Source organism: Sander lucioperca, chromosome 9, assembly GCF_008315115.2.
Source record: "Sander lucioperca isolate FBNREF2018 chromosome 9, SLUC_FBN_1.2, whole genome shotgun sequence".
NCBI classification, from domain to species: Eukaryota; Metazoa; Chordata; class Actinopteri; order Perciformes; family Percidae; genus Sander; species Sander lucioperca.
Window position 1 is genome coordinate 3,106,712 of NC_050181.1, and position 24,535 is coordinate 3,131,246.

At 41.0% G+C, this 24,535-nt stretch overlaps 1 protein-coding gene across 3 annotated transcripts; it reads right to left on the reverse strand.

The window, feature by feature from the left end:
• Nucleotides 1-4,991: 4,991 nt before the first annotated feature.
• LOC116045814 (BMP/retinoic acid-inducible neural-specific protein 3-like) lies at nt 4,992-24,240 on the reverse strand. Of its 3 annotated transcripts, none has more exons than XM_031293688.2 (8): nt 24,148-24,240; nt 23,038-23,323; nt 18,292-18,494; nt 14,187-14,398; nt 10,141-10,246; nt 8,811-9,047; nt 7,502-7,724; nt 4,992-6,312 (listed from the first exon to the last, which is right to left on the reverse strand). In XM_031293688.2, exons 2-8 carry the CDS (start codon nt 23,289-23,291, stop codon nt 5,178-5,180), a joined length of 2,370 nt encoding a protein of 789 aa, XP_031149548.1. In that variant the 5' UTR covers nt 23,292-23,323; nt 24,148-24,240; the 3' UTR covers nt 4,992-5,177. The 3 variants fall into 3 exon arrangements, with proteins under 3 accessions (XP_031149548.1, XP_031149547.1, XP_035861303.1); XM_031293687.2 differs by lacking the exon at nt 24,148-24,240 and adding an exon at nt 23,494-23,966; XM_036005410.1 differs by lacking the exon at nt 24,148-24,240 and adding an exon at nt 14,710-14,798 and having other exon boundaries at nt 23,038-23,284.
• Between the last annotated feature and the right edge of the window lie 295 nt (nt 24,241-24,535).

Consider the following 24,535-nt stretch of genomic DNA (forward strand, 5'->3'; position numbering starts at 1 on the left):
CAAGTGAATATGTTCTAATGTTGCAGTTTGGAGCCTCATCAGGATTTCTGCAGTCTGCCTCTCTAATGCTGCAAGTTTAAAGAGGATGATGCTGAATCTGGAGCCTAAATCCCATCTCCCTCTTGGTGAAAACCCCAGGCAAAGTTTTGTTTACGCTGTGCTTTATCAGTGATCTGGGAAGCATTGTAAATCCTTCACATCTCCTCTTTCATCTCCATACAGCACCTTGATCCTCACTGCGTCATTAGTGCTGCGGCAATAATGAGAGAGTGGGGTGAAGAATTGCAACCTTCTGGATACATTGCTTTTGTACGGTGTATATAGTGTGTGTGTGTGTGTGTGTGTGTGTGTGTGTGTGTGTGTGTGTTGTGTGTAGAGTGCTCATTATAGAAAGACTTTATGTAAATCCAAAAGCTTCTGTTGTTGTTAATCTTTGTGAGGAAGCGATCCCCAACATTGTATTGTGCAGCACACAGCTCTCAAAATGAAATAAGATGATGATGTTGATTATGGCTGATTGCTATGGAGCAAATAGCCAGATCTGAATTATTCTGAAACATTTAATCAGTAACTTCATTTTGTTTTATCGCACAATGGACAATCTTCTGGAGTAGCACAACAAACCAATATATTGGTTTGCAGATGTATAAGGTGAATACTTTCCATTTTCATATATTTTATAGCAGTCATTGTCGTTTTTGTACTTTATAGTTTCTTCTCTGGCCGCATTCGAAAATTCTCTGAAACCTGAAATGTAATGTATATCAGAATTTTTCACCTGCCTTGCCGACTGATTTCATCATTCCATCAGTCTTGGTTATTTTGTGCCATTGATAGTGTCTATAGTCCGTGCTGATTGAGAGGACTTTCCACCCTGTCAGTAAAATCCTAGGAGAAACACTTAACATTAAGACTGCTTTTGACATTAAAAAAACCCTCATTTTATAGATGCATTAGTGACAATGGGAGTGAAGTGCAAAAATGTCAGTATTGCATTGAAAAGCCATCAGTCAAACTCTCCATCAAATCTGATCTTGGGCGATCATATGGTTCAGTTATCTTCATGAGCAGTGACAACATATTCAAACAGCGGTGTGTCAGATCTCATTTGATTTGCAAGTGTGGTATTACACTGCTGGATCTGCCTAACATTATTTGACGTCTTATCATTATTCCAGTCTACATTAGACCCCCTATTACTGCTGGCAGAATATAGCCACACTCTTAATTTTCTAAATGAACATGTCCTTATGCTAATTGAATGGGGTTTTAATAGCTCTCAGTAGACAGCATTTAGAGTGAAGGAGAGAAAAGCTATATGAATGTCCCCATTGCCCATCCACATCTCCTGGAGACAAAAAGTGTACTATTAAGTACTGATGGCACATGTGGATGTCCAATTAGGACACAATGCAAACAAACAGTCTCCAAGCAGCCAGAGTATTTGCAAATGTAAAGCCAACAATACAAATGGGACTCATAGGGATCAATAACCTGTTTCCTGCTCCTTTGTATGCTCAGTTTATCATAAAAAGGTCTAGAAAGAAGCAATGCTCTACAGTTAGTTTCCAAGGAAGGTCTCCCTCATGGCTTTTAAAGCAAGCTGTCTGGGCTGTTCTGATGTATCGTCAGCTATTATTCCTGATGCCTCCCATGGGGTCGTCCTCTCCATAAACTCTTCCCCTTCACTAAGCCCCTGCCTCCCATCACCAGCATGCTTGTTAAACAGACACACACATTAGTCTAACTCATGTTTCCTCCGAGGCCCACAAGCCTGCCAACCCAAAGCTCATGCTTATCACTCAGCCTCTGCCCCGTGTGTGTGTAAGTAAATGTGTGTGCATAGCTGCTTGCACACATTTATACTAATGTCCTGCCCTCAGATAAAACCTCTCAAGGATGCATACATTTTTCTTTATCCAAGCATTCTCTTTATCACCTTGTGTGTAAGGTTTGTGTTGCTTGAACTGTAAAGAATTTGACCCAGAATCCATTAGCAGAGGAGCAAACATGCAAATGTTCTACTTGAATGAAAATAGAAATATCCAGATAAGGAATCTTGTGAAAAATTATTCTAATATATGGTTTAACATATCATTGCAACATATATTCAGACTCATCTGCGCCAAGAGGAATGCCGTTTTTGATGCATCAATCCCTGCAGGTCAAGTGAAGTTTGAATGCAGCCGCATCACTGTATCTGGATACACATAAGTTCCTCAATAGAGTTTAGGTCAAGCACATCAAAACTATTCTAAAGTATCAAATAGGGAAACATACCCCAGGGTAAGCTAAGCAACTGTAAGCAAAACCAAGTCAAAACATCAATGGGATGAACTAAATCTGCAGAACTAACAGACTGGATGTGTTAAGATCCTGGCCTGTGCAGTGGAGCATCCTGTTTCCTAGGAATGTAAAGACGTCAAGTCAGCTCCTGCATGAGCACAAACAGTATGCTCCTGGTAAACACCAGAAGCAGGCCATTACACAACTATTAGTGAGGAAATAAACAGAGCAAGCCCAGTCCAATGAAATCTTTTGGTAATTTGACCTAAAGATTTTCTCATTATTGTCTCAGTTATTTTCTAGTTGTTACATTGTGTCGGTTATTTAAAAATCAACTCTTGTTAAATGTGTGTTGGCTGGTCACTGCTCCTTTTAGCAATATTCCCCTGTGCATGCTTTTTTAAATTAAATGACATTTCTTGACTTCACAAAGAGCATTTTCAAAATTGCACGCTGTGAACATTTGTGTACATTTTTGTATCTGGAATGTTTGTTTCATTTTGGATATCTGACATTAGAGTTTTGACTAGTAAGAATTGTATTGTAGATATCTAAAATGGGAGTTCTTCCTAGTAATAATTCTATTGCAGATATCTGGAATGTTCATTCTGGATAGGAAGAATGACGTGGATATCTGAAATTGAAAGCCCCATACACATGAATTGGAAACGTGACGTCATTTGTAATAGTAAGAATGATGTTGTGGATATCTGAAATGACAATTGTAGATAGGAAGAATGTCATTGTGGATATCTGAATTGTTCTTTTTGACTAGGAAGAGTTGAATTACGGATATCTGCAATAAATATCCAGTCTAGCTATTAAATGTTAAAATGGCTTGCCATAAATGTAGCTTAAATTTGTATCCAAATCGGTAAAAAAATGAAAAGACATTCTCTCTTAAAGTGTTCAGTCCATTAATCTCTGACAGAAATTCAGTCAAGGATGATGCCTCCTTTATCAAAAAAACTTTTTTTAAGCTGATACAGAAAGTGAATGTGAATGTAAAACCAAAACTGGAGCTGCTCATAACAACAAACTCTTTTTTTTTTTTTTTTCTTCCTATGTCTCACCCCAGAGGTACACTGGACTGCTTCCAATAACACTGCACCATATTTTCACACCCAGATGCAGAATATTTGCTGGTTAAAAAGATTTTAAAATCACACCAGATGCTCACAGTTTTACCACAAGAATTAACTCTTTACGTGATCCAAATTCAATATCTTTCTCACAAAGCTTTCCCCTGAAGTCAATCAAAACACACAGTACATGCTGGTAGATTTTGGCATGTTAAATATTACTACTTCCAGCGCATAAACTGCTATAAAGTAAAATAACTTTTAAAATGAGAGCCTCAGAAAAAAGCAAAACGGCTGTAAAAATGAATTCTAAAGGGTGGTTCTAATAAGCAGTATACTCTTGTGATGTCTGACAGCTCAGTAAAAGACTTGTGTTATAGTCTGGAGATAGCGCAGCTGTGTCTTAAAAGTGGCCAATAACATTGTAAAATCAATGTTTGAGCTCAAAGGCAGTCTATGGAAGATGCTTGTAATGAAATGAGGCATTTTGTCAATCTACTCTTTGCCACATAAACTGATTAAACTGTAACACTGCAGCATGATGCATCATATAGTAATCTGAATGGCAGTAAGGGTGGTGGTAGTAGTGTGCTTAGCACCTCATTTCACAATCAAAACTTCATCAACAACCTCTTCACATTCATTCGGAACGGTAGTATCAGAGCAAATTGTGTTTGGCTTTAATCTCAGGAGAAACATGCCCGGTGAATTCTGATGAAGCTACGTCTTTGCTACAAGTTCTTTAGATGCTCGTCTAATCAAAGCCGCACCATGCTGCTAGCCTACGGCTCCGCTGTCGACAGCTTGGGGGATTCAAACTGATTTCCCTTTTGGTCAGAGTCACTCTTTTGAGGGTCCAACTCGCTCCGGCGCTGGGCAAGAGTACTATCCTTGTCATTGATACCTAGCTTACTATTGTTTGATGCTGGGCATGTCTCTGCGGCACCCCAGCTCATCTATCACAGTAACTGTGAATGGCGGACATGAGCAGAGGAGGAACAGAGGCAGGCTGCTCCGACCCTCCCTTCTCTCACTATACACTTAGTAATCTGTGCTGAGGCTATTCCCCCAATGGAGAATGGAGACCTTGTGTTCTGAGGCTCCAGATGGGCAAAAACAACACAGCACACAACACTACTCCAGAGAGATAAGGCGATGTGAGGATATTGTGATGCGTGCTAGCTTTTTGTGTAAAAGTGATAAAAATGTAACGTGATAATAATAAGTTATTTTCTCATTCAGCTTCTTACTATGAGCAATGGGCTCATGCATGAACACAATATTTTATGCAACAGTTCACGTGAGAGATTTCTGGATTGTTGTTTGTTTTTCTCACTACTTTGAAGTTGCCGAGTTTGGAAAAGGTGATGTCACGGATTTTAATGCGCCAATCAGAATCAAAACATGACAACAGTTGTCAGGTTGATTGCTTATGTTGTCAGGCCACTGCCAATCAAATCTGATCAAACCACATCCACACTGTCCTGAAGAAGCAGATTATTAAATGTTTAACTATTAATAAATGATATTGGTGTTTTGTTTCCCAAACTTTAACTTTGATTAATGCTTATTTAGTCACATGTTTCATATTATAGTGAAATACTTAAAAACTACTTTAAAAAAAAGTTTTCAGGGGCTTTAATCCATAAAACTACACTAAAATTATGAAAACATCAAATTTAATTGCACATAGTGTATGTACAACAAAGCCTTGAACATGTCAAACACTTGACACAAATGGATCCAACTGACAAAGGATACGGGCCTGTCTGTGACGAGGAAATAGTACAAAACATCAAATAGTGGCCATTAACTACACAGTTTATTTGCCTCGTACTCTGCGTAGTTTGGTTGTCTGGCACTGAAAGCTTGCAGGGCAGTGAGTATTCTGGTCACGTCTGCACTGGGCAGTTTGAGTCTGTGGCGGAGCAGACAGGCGAACAGATCCACGTGCGGGGCCCCTGGAGGCGAGAGGCGGTTAACCCTGTAGCGCAGCTCCACCAGCTGCAGCAGAGCCGAGTCCTGTGATCCCTGAGTGTACGGGTAGTCTATCTGAAGAATCAGGTCCTGGATCGCCTCAGGGTCAAAGTGTATGCTGTATCCGAAAAGCTGCATGCTGTTCACTTTCATGTAGCCAATGTTGTTAGACGGCTCTGTTGCCTCCAGAGGCTCATAGTACACCGTCATGTTTTTGTTTCCTCCTGTCACTCCCACAGGGTCCCTGATACGACTCCTCAGGTAGAAATGAACTGTCTCAAAAAAGCTCTTCCATCTGTTTCCTACAGTTAAAGTCCAATTATAGCAGTCCAACGGGATATCCAGCTTGGTCCGCTCCCAGTCAGGGTATCCGTGCTGACCTATAGGCATGGTCCAGCTCTCTGAATGGCTGCCCCCAAAGGGATTCACAAACAGAGACAACGCCGGCTCCAGAGTGCTGTTTCTGGTGAGGCAAAACTGGAGGGCGAGTCCGAGGAGCATATGAACGCGGTTGGACTTTACCCGGTTGCTCTTAAGGGTAAGCAGCATTCTTTTCCTCCAGGATGGGTCAAACCAGGTGTTAACACGCACATCATTACTCACAAACACAGCATTCAGAGCGATGCGCGGGTCACGCCGCTGGAGCAGGTAGCGCAGCTCCAGATCCTGCAGGTCTCGGTCACTCTCCAAGCCAAGGTAGGGGTCCGTAGGGTCGGGCACGGCGGGCCGGCAGGCTCCCTGGATCAAGGTGAAGCCGAGGTTGCAGCCGGAGCATCGTGTCCTGTTCTCTGAGGAACAGGAGGAACAGCGGACACCGTCGCCCACAGAGCAGGGAATGAGGCCCTGGCAAGGCGGATGGTTGTAGGGGCAGGAGCAGCTGCGGCTCTCGTCACTGTAAACACCAACCTGGTTGTTCTCACTGCAGTATAAAACGGAGAGGGCGTAGCTCAACCAGAAGTGCAGAGGCCTGAGAATGAAATGACAGTTGTGTTAAACACTTCAAGCTTAGAGATACAAAACTTCTGTATTGGCTATTAAAGAATATCTAATGCATATTTGTTACTTTGGGTCTCATGTTTTTTTTGGATTATGCATGCAATGAAGGAAATGTTTTGCCCAAGAAGATTAATCCTGCCTTTCAAAATATGTGTTGTTTTGATGTGCAGCAAAAACTATTTTAGCCAAACTCCGACTCGGCTGGAGTTCCAGAAGCAAAATCAGATCAAACTGAATATTTGAATCTATTGAATTCCCCTTCTGTGGTGCTGATGGGTGGTGATGACACCCACATAACAGATGCACATACCCATACATACTCTTATTGTCTCGTAATTGTCTTCTTTTCTTTAAAGTTTATACTGTTTATTTTACAGCAGATACAGCACATAACAATGTTATTTAAATAGGAGTACAATAAATAAAAAACACAATATTCTGTTCCAAAGGGACACAAAGAAACATACTTACCCAGTGACCCTAAACTACTATTGAGTCCTTTTTTTACAAGCAGAAGGGGTGTGATAAAGATGTGTAATTGGATTGTGAACTAAGAGAGGCTGTGCCGGCATTTGACTAGAGAGCTGATGTATTGTGTCATTTAGTTAATTTCCCTGCCAGAAATAGCTATCAATATAGAGTGTTCATGAGAGTGGCATAAATCTGAGAGAATTTATAACCACAGTGGTCTCTGGTAGGCTGCTGAAATAGAGTATCCAGGTGGGAGTGCTGCTGAAACAGCAGCTGTACCAGTAAAGAAAATACAGTAATGAATATAAGCAAAGTCATCATGTATTGCTGGCCACAGCAGCTTAAACTCCTGGATGGGATTCCGTTCAAACACATTTTAGGATGCTGGATTGATTGTAATGCGTTTTAAACCTGCAGACAGTTAAATGTGTCTGTTTGGCCAAACATGATCCCGTTTGTGCCCCCCCCCTACGGTGGAACAGAGGAGCAGCTTTGCTCCTGTCAGCACATTTCGCCTCACTCCACAACTTTTCCTCAAGTGCCTTCTAATAAGTACCGTCCCGCTCTGCTGCTTTCTCCCAGCACCTGGTGCATAAATCATTTTCATAATTATAAGTTTTGGGGAGCACCTTGGGTTAACATGCTGTGGTATAAATATTCCCCTCTCTTGCTCTTGTCTTGCCTCTTACCTTGTCCTCTGCAGGACTATTTTGGGCTTTTTTCGGCATCTCTTGCTGAGGCTGAAGAGCTTGTTAGCGGCGTGGCGAGCTTTGGTAAAAAGCTGGTTGCTACTGGTCTCCAGCTGCCTGTAGCGCTGGAGCATGCTGGCATCCGTCCTCCACATGTGTTCCACAACAGATGTGTTTACAGCGTAATGGGTTGGCAGTTTCCCAACAAAGCTTTGGAACTCCTCTGGTAGGAGAAAAAGCACATGAATGAGTAAACTCTGCCTGTGGCTATGTGCTGCAGGGTAACATTATTCCCGGAAAAAAGAACTGTCTACTCCTCATTGTTTGTCCCAGAAAAGCAAACAGCTCAAGAGGAGAAATAACAACTGCAACATGCCATGAAAGCATGTTTTGTTATTTTGAATTTCTTTGGAGGGAATGCTGATCTCATGAGCATGTCAGAGGACATCTTTATTTGCACATAGGTGCACACATGAAAGCATTGCACTCTCTGCCACTCTCTTTCTGTACTATAATAGTATAGTACAGCAGGTTCTTCCTTTCTGATTTGTGCCACAAAACAGTCTATCAGAGTTGCTGCAAATGTCGTAAATGTGAAAGAATTCCCTTTCTTGCCAAGTGTTAGATGAGAAGATTGATACCACTCTTATGTCTGCACGGTAAATATGAAGCTACAGCCAGCAGCTAGTTGGTTTAGCATAAAGACCGGTGTGTGTGTGTGTGTGTGTGTGTGTGTGGGGGGGGGTAACAATATCCACCACATTGTGAGTTATATGCTGGACTATTTTTACACTTCGGTTTTTTTAAGAATTGAACAAACAAGATTTCATGTGTTTGATATTTACAGTACAGCTAAGTGGTATTCTTCTCATATAACTCTTAGCAAGAAAGCAAATAAGCGTAATCCTTAAATATCGAACTATGCCTTTAATTACACTTTTTTGTGATTCTTTACAGCATTTTGGTGAGAACAGATGGACTTTTTAAAATATCTGTGTATTTTCAGACACTGCAGCCCTGAGCACCTAAAGAGCACCAGAAGCATCATTTGATCTGATACAATGACTGACAGGTCTCTTGATTCAGCGTCTGGCAGCTGCCAATGTTTGACAGCCAAGAATACCTTTAGAACAAAAACAAGACAAGAATAAATTTATTTTCTTTGTGAAAAATAACCTGTCCTGAAGTCCAGCATTTTGAGAGTTTTAAAAGCCAATGTTCCACCCGTGAGTTTTTGACAGCATCATTCAAGCTGACATTTCCAGGTCTCATTTTGGTGTGTCATAGTGAATTAAAGTCCCTGACTCACCGGATTCCTCAAACTTCTGGTAGGTCAGCCTCAACGTGTCTCTGATGCGCAGCAGGTTGCTTTCCAGAGTGTCCAGGTCAGAGAGAGGACAGTTACACTGAGGGAAGTCCACACTGCACTTGCACCAGCAGTCGCTGCTCTGGCAAACAAACTGGCCCTCAGATTTACAGCCGATATAGTTGAGAGCCGCCTGAATGAAGCGGCTCTGCAAGTAGCCTGGTAGGATGACCTGCAGCCCTGTGGAAGGTATAAGACTGGATGAAGATGGGCTGAGGTCTTTATTTTGGGCGTCCTTGAGCAAAAATTCCATAATAATCTTTCAACATATTGTTGCATAGTGGTCTGAGAGAAAACTAGACTCCTGCGCCTCCTCTTGGCTCTGTATTCAGGCTTCAGATAATCTAGCTGTCACAGGAGACTTTGGTCAATCACAGGTCATTTCAGAGAGAAAGAGAGCGTTGCTATTGGCTGTTCTGCACAAAGAGGACAGAGGGAGAGCTGCAGGAAGAGCACTCTACTTCAAATTCTGCCGTTCTTTTTGCATTCTACCCACTGCATCTTTAAGCCATTTGAAACACAAAAATGAGCCACATTGTTGCACTGGGTACAATGTTCTTTCATTACTATGAACATACACACTGTCACATTTTGATTCAATGCTACATACACTCCTGTCCTGCTGCCGCAAATACTCACAACACATCGATTAATCCACGGCTGAATATAGTCAAGAACACATACTCTATTTGCTCCTGTTTGAGTAATGTTAACAAAAAAAACCCAGTGCCCAGGTGTATTAGGAATTTCTTAGTACAAACAAGAAAAAAAGGAAAAGAAAAGAAACTTATACTTGTGACCCGTTTTTAAATGTTTATGTCTTTAACACACAATGGGCTTGGAGCTGTGTTCCTCAGGGAAAATTGGAGAGAATTAAGAAAAGGACACAGGACCTTTACTTGGTCTTGATGAGCTGCAGCATTTATTCATGGTCAAACTGAAACCTACACTGTGCATTACCTCAACTTGATAACTTATTATCGCCAATTTGTTCTCCGCTGCGAGCATCAAAGCTATATATATATATATATATATTTCTGGCAGAAAGCTCTGAAGGCTAACTTCTTCTGTGTGCGCCAAAAGGTGAGGCGTGAGTGGAGCTAAGGTGGGCCGAATGAAGCCTACAGTCTATACTCTTCTCATGTGGCCATTCAATAAACTGCAGTTCTGACATTTTCACATTGGCTTTATTGTTCAGCACCGGAGGTTGCCACTGGGGTGAATATGAGGCTACTGCTGATGTCACCATTATGATCTAGGGAGCAGATTTTACCTTGTAGTTGAACCTTGTTTTCTGGACTGTGAACCAGTACAGAGCTGACTGTGTCCAGATTGTCATAGTTGCTGCATCCGAGCGGCCCAGTTCTGGTTTCCGTCACCTGCAAAGAAATCAAGAGAATGTGAATCTTTTGTATTGTGATTTTTTTGTTGTCATTTCATCTCTTGAGTTTGCCAATACAGAGAACAAGACAGCGGATAAACTTAGTTTAGTCAGTGGGGAAAGTCCTCTATCATGTAACTTTTACATGATCTTTTCGTATTAATTTGATTCGTGACTCATTTTTACTTTACGTGTATTTTGAAATACCAAAAGAACATTGAAAAGCCTCATCAAAGGCTTTTTATGCCTCAAATGAATTTTAAATGCAATGAGTCACAGAAGTGATATTTAAAAGGACTTCGTTTAAAAAGCTTTCTCAGAGAGAATAATTGGTTCTGATCTAAGAGAAGAAATCAACTTCCCTTCAACTGAAAAACTAGGAAACATAGGATATGTGGGTGGGTCAATCTAACGGGGGTCTGGGGGTCCTCTGGGGTAACAGAGTAGATGTAATTTCCTGTATTCTAGTGCCTTTTTAACAGGTTTGTGGCTTGAGGATCTCTTAATGCTTGTATGCAATTTATGTTAAATAAATTTCTTTAATGCTGTCAAAACAATGAGTGAAGTGGAAAGGAAATCTGTTGTCAAAGTGCCCCACTGCATTCTCCAATAAACTACATTCATCATCCAATCATTTCTACTACTACTAAGATTCACTAGGACCTGAGACCTATGTCTCAAAGCTAAATTGTGTTATCTTGGTGGCTTTGTTCACACACACATTTTACACACATACAATAACACTGCTAGAGAGGTACCCCGGACAGGCGGGTCAAAAAGTGTCAAAGCAGTTATTTATAACTTACAGAAACATTGCGTGCAATAGGCCACTTTTTACCATCTCTTCCCCTTTCTCTGTTTCTCCCTGTCTCTCAATTTAAATTATATTCAATATGCTTTATTGGCATGATTGTAACAAAGACAATATTGCCGAAGCATCAAGAAGGCTCATAATGAAATTTAAAAGAAAAAGGTACAAATCATAAAATCAAGAAAATAGAAAGAAATCTATGAACACTTGCTCTGTGTGTGTGTATGTGTGTGTATTGAAATTGGTGTGTGTGTTTGTGGTGATGTGTATGTTAATGTTAAACCACACACACCGCTGCAGCGCTCTGTTGTCTCTCTCCTCAGTCCTGACAATTATGCTTCTTCTGGTTTTCGACATGGTAAAAATGTGGGTGGTCCCTCATATAATAGCTTCGGGGCCCCTGACTGATTTACATCTCTGCTTAATTTAAACAATAATTCATCTTGATGTTAAACTTAAAATTTATGACACGCTGGAACACAAAAACACATAACTTGTGCAGATTAACTCGTGCATATTAGCATAAATTTATGCTCAGGATCCATCCTATTTCCTCATCCTCAATACCATGTGTGATTTTAATGAATGGCCATGTATCGCAGGTACTGCTTTACATCCCTCATAAAAAGGAGTATTCATCTCGCTCTCTTGCTCTTTTTCTCTCGCTCTGATCTTCAATCTGCCTGAACTCCACACACACTGCAAAGTGGCAAATAAATGGAAGTCAGCCTGCCTGGAAATTAATGGAATGATATTTATAATCCATCAAGCTGATGCACAACCATAGGAACACATTCTCAGTTTAGGAGGGGAAAGGGGGGAGGAGGGTCACTTGTCTTCATCAGTGGCTACTCACTTTAGCATCTACGTTTGCCCCTCAGGCTGATTAATGTGTACACTCTAATGGCCATTTCAGATGATAAAAAGGATGATTGGTGTTTCATAGTACAGGCACCGCCACTGCTGCTTGCCTCGTTCTGCTTCTTCACTTTCCTCTTTAAAGCTTGATAGCAGGGAGGTGATGGCTTTGAGACATTTTATCTTGTAATATTGTTTTCCACTGCTTTAGTCAGTCACTTAGTTTGTAATGGGTGATTAGCAAAGACACGTTTGACCATCTTACAATAAAATTTCAACAAATTAATTTATCAGTCTGATGCAAATCAAATCATCCCAGTGCCTTCTGCACACGAGTTTTTTAAAAATGTTTTTTATGTTTTATATGAAAATAAACTGCATGCTTAAAAGAGAAAAACAGGAGAGATAGATTTGCTGAACCCCTGCAGCTTCAACAGGTGAAGTCCCTGGTGTCAAGCCAATTCTGTAAATAAGCATTTGTTCTTAATCCTACCTGATTAAAAAAGTTCTGGAAGTAAATTCCCTGAGCTGGAATTAAAGGATTTGTTAGTGCATGTTAGCACTTAAAGTTGAGTTACCAAAGTGTCATGAATTTTAATTTTTTTTTATTTAACCAGGAAGAGACTCACTGAGATTAAAAATCTCTTTTTCAAGAGTGTCTTGGCCAAGACAGGCAGCAGTACAACCACACATACAGTACATACATACACAAAATACACAAAAACACTAAAAACATAAAACAACTGAAACAGCAAATCCTTCAAAGTCAACCAGAATCCTAAACACATCAGGCAAAACATCTACAGCCAGATGTGGCTGCCTCCAAGTCAATCAACATCCTCTTAAAAGCGACCAATGAGACCAGCTCAGTAAGTTTCATGGATTTCTGTAACTTGTTCCATCTAGAGGGACCAACAAACTTAAACGCCTTTTTCCCCAGCTCAGTTCTAACCTTTGGAACAGACAGAAGGAAAAGATCCTGGGAACAAAGATTGTAAGTCCCGGTACTATTTACACTGATATAGGTCAGAAGGTATGATGGAAGGAGACCTAAATAGCCTTGTATATGAAGATATGCCAGTGTTGAAGTCTCCGTGTTGATAAAGAAGGCCATCCAACACGTTCATACAGTTCACAATGGTGAGTGAGGGCTTTCATACCAGTGATGAACCTCAGAGATCCATGGTATACAGTGTCCTTTAATTTAAACGTCGCTCTACACACATTGTGTGGTGGAAAGATGTAGAAGTACTGAACTTTGAGGTACTTATATGCTACTTTATACTTCTTCTCTTCTTCCCTCTTTCTGAGAGAAATATTGTATATTCGATCCACTACATTTATTTTAAAGCTATAGTTATTTGTTACTTTTCAGATTAACACTAAAATTGTGTGTAACAATATTACACATATGATCTGTTTGTAAAATATGAGTCCTTGTTATAGATGAAACTACCAAGCAGTATACAATGCTGTTTAAATTAGCTCCACCTCATCTAATTGTTGAGTAAATGTCACTGCATCAACAATATAGATCCAATAATATAATAAAAGACCATTGTCAGGAGTCAGTCTGCATAATAACTGTGTTTTACTGCCCTCTCTTGTTGAAATGTCAAGTCCGTTGTACCTGTAACCAGGCCCAGCAGTGATGTCAAAGTGTACTGACACACCCTGGAGTACATTTCTACGTGTACATCCTTGTAGATGAGAAGTTAAACCACTGACGGTCAGCAAAAAACATGATTTTAGCAGGTGATACATTTTACATTTTGTTGCAAAAACATGTAACATTTACTTACAGCAAGTAACATTTTCAATTCAAGACTTTTACTTGTAACTGATTGTTGTGACTGTTGTAAGTGTGGTATTGCCACATTTACTTTTACGTAAATTATCTGAACACTTCTTCCACTACTTATCTTAGGCTCACAGTAAAAACAATTATGTAGGCATTTATGTACATACTTAAAATAACACAGTATTTAGTTGGTGCCTCATTCTGGGTCAATTCTAACTTTGTGAAATGTGTGTATGCATTTATTTATTGATCAATGTTCCTCCCCTGATGACTGAATAAGTCAAGCAAACATGTTCAGTAACTTCAGCAGAACCCAAAACCAGTCCACCTCGATGCTTTATATCTTGCTGTTCCCATATGAAATGCTGGAGGAGGCTAACAAACACCAAGCCAGTGAAACCACACAGCCTTTATACAGTGCCTGTTTGGCGTTTCATCTAGCAACACTTCTACTTGACCTCCACATACCCGTATGGCGGTGGATGCAATCTGGAGGTGGTGCAGGCGGCGCAGGGTGCTCTCTCTGTCGGTGAAGTAGGACGCAGCCAGCTGGTGGAGGTCCTCCAGGGTCACCGACCCCGTAGTGTTTGAGCTCCTGTTACGGCTGCCATCGGCCCCCGTGGGTGAAGACTCCTGGCTGAGCTTCCTTTTGTCCACAAATATTGTCAAAGACTCCTCCCCTGTTGACAGTCAGGCAGAGGGAAAAGGAGAGCTTCATTAGGTCTGACAGAGCAGCACTAATCTTTCATCTTTCATTAGTATGTTTTCAGATCGGATAGAAAAGCGCAGTAGTGATTAAGGCCTAGTCCACACGTACACAGGTATTTAAAAAAAAAAATCCTGTCTCCATGAAAATGCTAAAACATAATTGAAGTGCTGTCAAGAGCATGCCAAGCCAAGAGACGACAATATGACCCCAGTAGTGCGAAGAAGAAGAAGATGTTGGCCAATCAGAAGCCTAAAAAAAAGCTCTTACTGGAAGACTACCCACCAACTTGAAGTCCAACAGCCTCGTCCAAGACTGGCGACGTTGGCGGTGGGTCTGTGTCGTGCCAGTGTTGGATTATGCAGCAGTGACCTCTGTTTCACACATAGACTATGGTTCCACAATACAATGGAAGTTTAACTGTACATGTATGTATAAATATGTAAAAAAGTCCTGCTAGCAAGCCTGTTACCAGTACTATTTTGGCCACGTCTGCCATTGCAAGAAATGTCGCCTCATTTGTGAAGCCTCACAAAAGGAGTTAACGGCACACACTCTGACGTTACAAGCCAAAAACTTTTCGCTGTCCATGGGACAACACAAAAACAGTGTTTCGAAAAAGTCTTCAAGCTGGCCAGAGTTTTCCAAAAGATCCATTTACAGTGACCTAAAATGCCATTTGTGGACGAAAGGCCAAATGCATAGAAAAAGTTTTGTTTTAAAAATTAAGAATTTAAGAATTTTCTCTTTATTGATCCCCAGTGGGGAGCTACTGCCACCCCCTGTGTACATGTGGACAATACCTGTGCCAATACCTGTGTACATGTGGACAAGGCCTAAGTGCTGTAGGGGAACTGATGGTTTGGATGATTGGATTGGATTAGAGACCTTCTCTGTCTGGCACAGAGAAGGTCTCTGCATCTATTAAACTCCCAAGGAACAGAGAGCTTATCCAAGATCATTGATTAACTTCCCCTAATTGTTCTAATTATCTTAATTATAATACCAAAAATGACATTAACAACAAAACACAAGGTCTCAGGTCCCAGGGATACAAGCACATTCTACAATTGGAAACATCTTAATCACAAACAATTACAATTATTACATTATAAAAAGCAGCCAGGGAAACCAAACTACCACAACAGACTAATTAGGTCTTTTCACACTTTTAACAATAGTAAAGCACATTGTCAAGTCTGTTTCAATATGAGCTCTATAAATGAATCATTGATAATCTTTCTGACATTTAATAATGATGATTGAGATGGTTTAAAGGCTCATGTGATGAATTAGTGGTATGGGCGCTATAAATAGCTACAGCTGTGCACAATGACAGCTGTTCTGGTGCTGTTGGGAGAACTTTGCCGATGCGACACAATCGGTGAAGTTGCACTGCTTCTTTGCTGTTCTTCTCAATGACTGGTCCAATAAGCCAAGTACCCCAATGATTGGAATTTAAAGAAGTATCAGGTGTATGATTTACAAATCAGACCACATTGCTGCGTTTGTGAGTACACACACAGTTTTTGTCGTGAGTTTTATGCATCTGGCCCCAGGACTTTTTTGTGGTGAAGTGATGGAATTCCCATTTTTTGGGGGTTTTTCTGACATATTTTTTCTCCAAACTGCCTCATCTACATTGTTTCTAATGCAATATTTAATTTCCCCCACATTTCTCGGTATAACTTTCAAAATGTGCCCCTGAGAAATTGTATGAAATTGCTAAATTCAGCTGTGGGTTATTACATTTGCAGGTAAAAGCAATAGCATAGTGTCCACACTGTGACCTACTTAACTTGCATGTCATTTATAAGCCCAATACACTTTTAATATGTAAATAAAGGGCTGGCTGAGTTACCAGAAAAATACAGCCAGTGTCTCAGAGTAGTGAGTGCAATTTGACATTAAATCCTCTCTTAACTCCAACAGCAAGTCAAGGCCATTTTTTTAATGCAAGTTTCTTTGGCATTTCTTTTCCAAAATGGTCCCTCGCCACCCTTACAGAGCGTCACTCTGGTGACATTTGTACTTGTAATGCTCTAGTGTATTGAGGAGAAGGATATACAGTAAATACATGTGTTAACAGAACTGCCCACTTGAAGACATGTTCCAGTCAAAAAATGACCAACACCTGACATCTTTTGTTGTAATAGGTCGTCAATTAGATTTCTGGTTTTCCTTCAAATGTGATTTAGCTTAATCAGAAAAACTTCTGCCTGGGATTAACCTTATTGATTTTACTCATACAACACTTCCCAGTTTGACCACAGGAATAAATACATAAGCCATTGCCATTGGTGTGCCATTATGTAAGTCCTCCGAAACTAAAATCATTAAATTGCCTTTGAAAGTGACACATGAGCGCTTTCTGATCTAGGACATCGGTTGTCAGTGCCTTTTACATATGACTGATACAGAAATTATTCATACAACTGTTTTCTGATATGCCACTGCTATGGTTGATGTTTATTTAGGTTTAGTCACCAAAACTGTATGCAAGGAAAAATCACAGTCATGGTTAAAAGAAAACAATGTCTTTTTTTGGCAAGAAAAAACGTATGTGACTTGAACTAAGGACAGTGCTCTTTGTTTCCTGTTTATAGCAACAATCAAGATTTAACTAAATCTTTTCCTATCCTTCATCATGTAGTTTTGGAGCCCAAACCAAACCATCGTAATGTTGGCATATCAGAAAATAGTCACATTAATAGTCATGATCTAATGCCCCTATCGGCAGGATTACATTGTTTGTCAGTGGAAACCAGAAACAAACAGCGGCCTTTTGTGTCCAAGTTCACACTTTCCATCTACCTCGCCTTGCCCCCTACGATGTTTTATGGCTTTAGAACAAAATTATGCTACTTCTGCCTTTGTTTCTGACAGACACAAGTCATAATTGTCATTAGCTGCTAGAGGTCCTTGTTAGGTAAACTTAAACACAGGGCATGTTAAACATTTGAGCAAACAACATTCTCAAAAGGCAATTCCAAAGACATTCTGTCAAAAACATCTGAATTGACTGTTCAAAACTTTAGCTTGCAGCAGACTTCAACTTCGTTAGGATCAAGTTTTATCACGTACAACATCAGCTACGTTAGTCAAAGTCTGACCGTCTCATATCAAGAGTTGCTCCAAGTTAAACATAAGAATTTCACCCTGTTATTAAACAGTTCAGTGTTGCACTGCGGTCTGCTGAGTCCACTCTCAAAGGAGGCGATTATATCTTTGTCTTTTCTATGATGGATTTCTGCCTGAGAGATTTTTGAACACTGGTATAACATGTTTAAACAATAAAGAATTGTTTTGTCTTTAGTTCTGAGATACTGACAGCCAACCCATATGTTTACTGTAGATTTTTGGCCAGTTACTGTATTTGTGGCAATAACATAAAAGCTCACCGATCATCAAAATAATTCTGGAAGGTGACTTGCCAATAATTGTTCTCAACAAAATTTGCCTTTTGATAGTTCCTTCAAATCTGTGTTATTTTCTTTGAGCAGACACTTTTTAAACCCACACTTATTCCTGATATTGAGTTATTAAAGATATAAAGATAAGCCAATTGCATACAAATGATAGTGTTGTACAAAAGTGATGAAGCTTCACTTAGGGAAACGTGCTATTTTTGACAGCCAAACAAAAATATACAATCTTCCTTTCACTGCCTTCTCCAATTTATTTTTTGTACACTATATCGGAGCGATTTGATGTTTTTTTGTGAGCCAAAAAACACTGATCCAGAAAAATTATTATATGCTTTGTTGTTCAGAAAGCAACAGACGGTAAAATCAGTGCTTAAAAAAGAATCACATTAGAAGCTGTGCGAACCAGGCATGCTTTGAAGCACTGTGTACTCCACTGTACCTCCTAGAGTAGCAGAGAAGAGGACGTGGGTGCCATATTTCTTGATTAGACTCTCTGTAATCGTCTGGAGGGTTGGCCGCCTCCCCAGCTGACGGATGGTGTGCATGAAGTCGGGGTCGAGGGGCAGAGCCAGGCCGCCGCTGCCACCAAAACCTTCCCGCTTCTCCACCGCCAGGCTGTTGACCTTCCATCGACCAAACTCCCTGAAGACACAGCAACACACACACATGCACAGAGACATTTGCTCACTTGGCTTAGGCCTTTAGTGGTGTAAAAGGCCCCAGGCGGCTGTTAACAAGCTGTGTAGAAAGAAAAGACAGAGGTGAATGTGTGTTACATACAGTGAGTGACTGTATATCATAGTGTACAGTGTATTAACCACACAAATGCACAAACATTATTAACACATGATGAAGCTGTTATGTATCCCCTGGGGAGCTCTCTAATGTATAAGAAAACCACTTCTAATTACATGCTTGTATTTGTTTTTTTACCAAAGGGAGTACAAGATCACTGTGGGCTTTAAGTCAATCAGGTAGTGGTCAGTTATTTATCCCTTGTTAGGTTTTGCCCATGCTTTTCCCCTGAGAATTACATAAAGTTTATTAGGGCATCGATGTGTCCATTTGATTTGTGTTATTTAACACTATTAATGATGCAGTATGAGAGTGGGTTGTTGATGTTAAGGCTTGATGTCTTTTTCGTCATCAGTGGGTTCAGTCAAGTTTGACTTTGTACTACTCCCACTTGGAGCAGAAGCTCGACATTTCCACCATATATCCAGCACTTTTAACTTTCCATTTAAAATTGTCTGCTCACTTAACTAGTTTTAATGCACTCTTAATCATAGCCAGGGCTGTAGCTACTATTGAGGACATTGAGGTCATGCCCCTGTTATTTTGTCTGGAAATTTGGGGGATTTCTTTAGGCTGATACCAGTAATTGTGGACCAGGATGCAGTATTCTACCAATTGGTTTTTTTAGTAGAGAGGCTTTGAAACTGCATTAAGACCTTTATGTTGAGAAAGAAAACTGTAATTTCTTTATTACAGGATAATAATATCCTAGGGGGTTTCCTGCAAAGACAATAGGGAAGATAGAAACAAAGTTCCGGGATAAGCAGTTGTTGATTTTCAGAGGAATTTCCTTAAAGGAATGGTTTGATGTTTTGGGAAATACGCTTGTTTGCTTTCTTGCAGAGAGTAACATGAGTAGTTTGATACCACACTCATCTGAGAGAGGTATCAATCTAATTATCTAACTCTCACCAAGACAAATGAGTGTCTTTCCCCAAATGTCAAATGTCAATTTTTTTTTAAAGAACTGCTCCAGTCTAGTAGCCTGGTCCTACCAGACTCTTGTACATTTCATTTGTACAGAGAGTCTGGCCACTTTCCATTGACAAGTGTTAACTTCCGTGAAGGCGGGTACTCTGTTGAAGTTTAAAACTATTGGATCTGCCCAGAGCCACTCTGGATCTGCCATACCCAGTTGCTAACGTTTGGTCGTGAAGTATGTCATGCGCATGTGCAACAAGAGGGGAGACCGACAACTATGCATCATTAGCGTTAGCCTTAGCCAACTCCTTCACACCTAAGAGAGCGAGCTGGAAAATGTAACTTTTCCCGAACCCCGTGGTGGCGGAGGGCCACAACATCATGGCCACCAACACAACTCAGCAAATATTGTTCTTGCTCGGGCTTTAACTTCTGGATATTCTGCAGCGTTGCCACAACGGACCGAATGGCTTCGCTTGCATCTTTCTAGCGCACGTCCTCATTCTCAGCCACTCCCTCTGTTCACTGATTGGACCACCAAATATTTGGAAGTACGTAGGAGGGAGGAGCCAGGCTACCAGTCTAGTGGTTCAGGTGTTAAAACATACTCAGGTTGGTTGGAAACATATTCTGTGCAGTAGAGCCCTGCATTTCAGCCCAAGCCTGATGGGGCCCGACTTATTTACAGGGCTTTGGGCCGGGCTTTGGGCCAACATTTGGGCCAATTTTCACATCATACCTCCCTCTATGGTGAAATTACAAATCACAGCTAAATGCATGAATTTCTGTTGTATAGATGTTCGGCCATTTGAAACAATAGCAGGGAACGGTTTCATACAGTTAGCATAGGAGCTGATAAATGTAGGTGCAGCCCATGGCCGACTGTCAGCTACAAGTGTACTCCCTGACCTCACCACAATTTCACGAAAGTGCAAAGAAATGGCGATTGCTAAGAGAGGGGATGTGGTTGAAGAGATCAAGGGGGTCATGTTGTTGATAAATGTGGACATGACAAATGACATGTGGACGGATGATCACCGTAAAATAAGCTACATGTCAATCACATGTCACTATATGTGCAGTCTGCCTGTCATAGCTAGTGGATTGTTGGTAATTGGTACGGACAGCAAATATACTACTACTAATAATAAATCATAATTTCTACGTTTTCAAAATAGCTACTTCTAAATATTTCCACATACCCCCTGGTTGTGAATCTCTGATATCTGTCACTGTTGTCTGAACAAGCTTGCCACAGCTTTAAATAACTCCTGCATGGATAAAAAAGATCTTATTGGCATGCAGCACTGCAACTCCCACAGCAACAGAAAGACGTAAAACCAAAATAAAGTCCCGCATCATCGGCTGCCATTACTTGTTATCTTGTGCCCTTTGGACACAAGTCTCGCTGAACTCCAGCTATTCACAAACCGTCTGGGAGACACAGCTGCTGCTCTCTCTCTCTCTCTGTTCTCCCTTCTCTCCATAGCATCAGTTAATGTCTACCTCTCCCAGCGTGCTGCCCGCTGCTCTGTGTACCTATCTCCTTCTGGGAGGCAATCAAATCACTGCCATGAGAAAAATGATCGGCAGCGAAATAATTGGGGAACCAGGACAGTGTGGAGTGTGTCATTACAGCCAATCATCATAATGAGGGGACAGGCTGAGTGCCCGTCCCTGGTGGACAGATAGGCATTGTGGTTTCAGCCCAGGGTTTAGCCTACAGCTATTCCATCAGCATGCACATATGGCAAAAGAGGGGTGTCTTCTGTAGGAATGTATTCAGTTATCTAAAGATAAAGGTTTACTGTATGTACTGTAAGCAATCAATAGTGATGAAAACAAGTCAAATGAGGGAAAACTCTACAAAAGGAGCAGTGAGGAGAAAATTGACAGCTTAATCACATACTGCTGCATGACTGACAGCCATGTGATGCTCATGGTGATGTTTCAGTTATTACAGAGGTCACAGGGGCAGAATAAGCAGTTCAGACTCCAGTCTATTTAAGAGCACAATGAAAAATACTAAGCATCTGCAACTCTGTGGGGACTGTAAAATATATAGCTATGTGTATAGTTATGACATATTTCTAAGAATAAATCCTTCTGTGTTTCCACAATTGATTTTTTTCCTGATATCTAAAAGACAGTATTGGCCAAAACAGGCAAATGACCAAAGTTGGGTCTCATTTTGGAGTCTTCCCTAAAATCCTTAATCCCTAATCCTTTTAACAGCCTTTGGGTTAGAAATGCGAGCAGGCTTCTGACAGGTTGCAGGATCGACTGCTTCAGGGTAAAAGACCCTCGAGCGGTGAGATGTCTGCCATCCGATACAAATAGTGGCCTGCCTTCAACAGTCCGAGCTGTCTGCTCCGTTTGTCATTTCCAATGAATTTCACTAAATATGTGACTGGTTTGGAAAAGAAGAAGCCTCAAGTCAGGGGGCTATTGGGACATTAGTGCAGCAGGTCTATTGAAAAAAAAATGCAGCTGTCACTAAGAGATAAACACCACAGCCTAAATGATTCCTGAGAGGAGATAACGGACCAGTTGATTCATGCACATACAGATGCAGAGCATGAAGTAACTCTTGAGGCATTAATAAGTCACCTTAATGCTAACTATATAAAAACTGCACTAAAGCACACAAGAACAGACTTCACAAGAACATCTCCTTCTCTGCAAGATCCAAAAATCTCTCAATATCTACACCCAAACAACTGTAGGTAAAGCAACAACATATCAACACACAGACCTTTGACAAAATCATAAACATAAACATTAACATATGCAATTACTAATATATCTAATTCAGACCCATCTTATTGCATGTGTGTTCCCTAAACACTGACTGGAATGCATCGATCAACTTAATGGACACCTAACAGTTGTGACAAAGCAAAAATACAGTATACTGCATCTTAAGAAATGCTTGTGAAGAATATTTAGACAAAGGCAGCAGTGAAGTGCAGCACTGCAGGAAGTCACTGAAAGAATGTACAGTAACTGTTCACACACTGCCAGGGGATTAACTCCTGCTGTATAATCGAATGTAAAAACACTGAAGCAAAAACCCAAGAAAGGAATAAATCAATGTTTGGTGCTATACAGTATTCACATTAATGATCAGTTTTCACTCAGAATACGTAAAGGTATTTGCAAAAAGGGCACACTTTGCATTGCTACAGTAGTTATTCAGATTTGCTCATCAGCTTGCAACTAATTTGGTACAGGTGTGATACCTGTGAGGGCTATCCTGAGAGTGTGCAGGTTTTCATTCCAATCACTAGAGCAGCTGTTTTCACTGATTGCTTCCATTTTGGCTCAAAGTGCTCATTAGTGAAATTATCCAGTGGCATGTTGGGTGAAAACCTGCAAACACTCTCACACAGCCCAAACCTGAAACTCCTGAAAGAAGCATGTAAATACATACACACACAATAAACACAAAGCTCTCCGTCTGTCTCACCTGTAGATCTTGTATCGGGTGCTGAATCCTTGCTGGTACCTCTCCGCAGCTTCCGTGAACTCTAGGGACTGATGGAAGGGCCCTTTATCCGACAGCAGCCAGCCTAGGGAGCCCGGGGCGCTGTCGCCTTGTCCGGCGGCGGCTGCGGCTCCACCGGCCCCGGAGGCCCAGCAGCAGCAGCAGAGCCAGAGGCTGAGAGCCGCCCCCTCCCATAGCAGAGACAGCCGCTTATGACTGATTCTCTGACAGCTCATGCTTCACCCAGCGAAACCTCATTCTCTCCGGACTAGGAGGACAGACCAGAAAGACAGTGTGCAGTTTAACATACGAGATAATTAATTTGCGCAGATTTGGAGGGTAGGCTATAATGTGGACATTTCCTTTTAAACCCAGCATTTGAGAGTTAAAAAGACTAAGTGCACGATCAAATGTTTTATAAAAGACACGTAGGCCTACCTGATTTTGCAATAGGGATTAAACGAAGCGCTCTCAAGAATAAGTGAACTATATCTATCTTGCGAGAGCTGCGAATAAAACCTCTCCAGTTCATTGATCCAGCCAAATTCATTTATTCGTGATGAGTCCTTTCTTTCAAGCGCTACTCCAACTTGATTCCTGCTCTCACTCAACTTTATTTCGGGAGACGATCTTCCCGCATCCGTGCACCGAACCGCTCCTCGGTGAGAAGTTGCAGCAGCGGAGACACGAACACAGAGGAGTTCATTCTGGGGATGTCCGTGCGGGCAGAGATATTTCCAGAGGTTGAACGCAAAAGGTAGATTTTTTCATCCTGAGCGGAATCCCTTTAATGATCCTTCAAGTCGCTGTTATTTTTCTACATTCTTGATAAATGTTGCGTGTGAGCTGTTATTCCCCCCTCCGCAGAGCGAGCTGGTGGATGAATGAGCGCCTGCTTCAACACAGAGAGCTTTTTCTTCCCCAGTTTTTTTTTTTTTTTCAAGTGAGATAGCAAGTGAATGCAATGCGAGCAAGTGAATCATGATCAGGGTGAAATATACAGTCTAAGTGGATTCAAGTTTTCAGGACAACAGGGCGATGATGATGATGATGATGATGATGATCAAGGCTGCTTCCATCATTCACCATTACCTTCACATAATTCATCCTCATTATGGCATCACAGCGTGTTCCTCTCTGTGTGAACGTGGCACCAAAGCGCTAAAAAGGAGCTTTGGCGAAGGGCAAATTATCTGCCAGTGTTGTTCCCCCCCCCCCCCTTTTTATTGTTCGTGCCACAGTTCAGAGCCTGTACCTTGCATGACTAACTGGTCCACCTCTCTTAGAGTGACATGCACATACCAGTGAGCATAATTACAGGCCATTATCAGGAAACAGGTTTCTTGGATGATGTAATTCTAATTCAGGAGTGCATATTCATTTTGTCACCTCTGAGCATTACAATTTGCATAAAAAACCTTTCTCTGTGTAACAGGGTGCTTAATTTTATATAAGGCCAAAATAAACGTTGACCTGTAAC

Coding starts and splice junctions, on each gene's coding strand:
- LOC116045814 (XM_031293688.2), bottom strand. CDS start 23,291: ATGAGCTGTCAGAGAATCAGTCATAAGCGGCTGTCTCTGCTATGGGAG. Junction 14,399..18,291: donor CTTCTCTGCTACTCTAGGAG/GTACAGTGGAGT, acceptor GACTGTCAACAG/GGGAGGAGTCTTTGACAATA. Junction 7,725..8,810: donor CCAGAAGTTTGAGGAATCCG/GTGAGTCAGGGA, acceptor TTCTCCTACCAG/AGGAGTTCCAAAGCTTTGTT.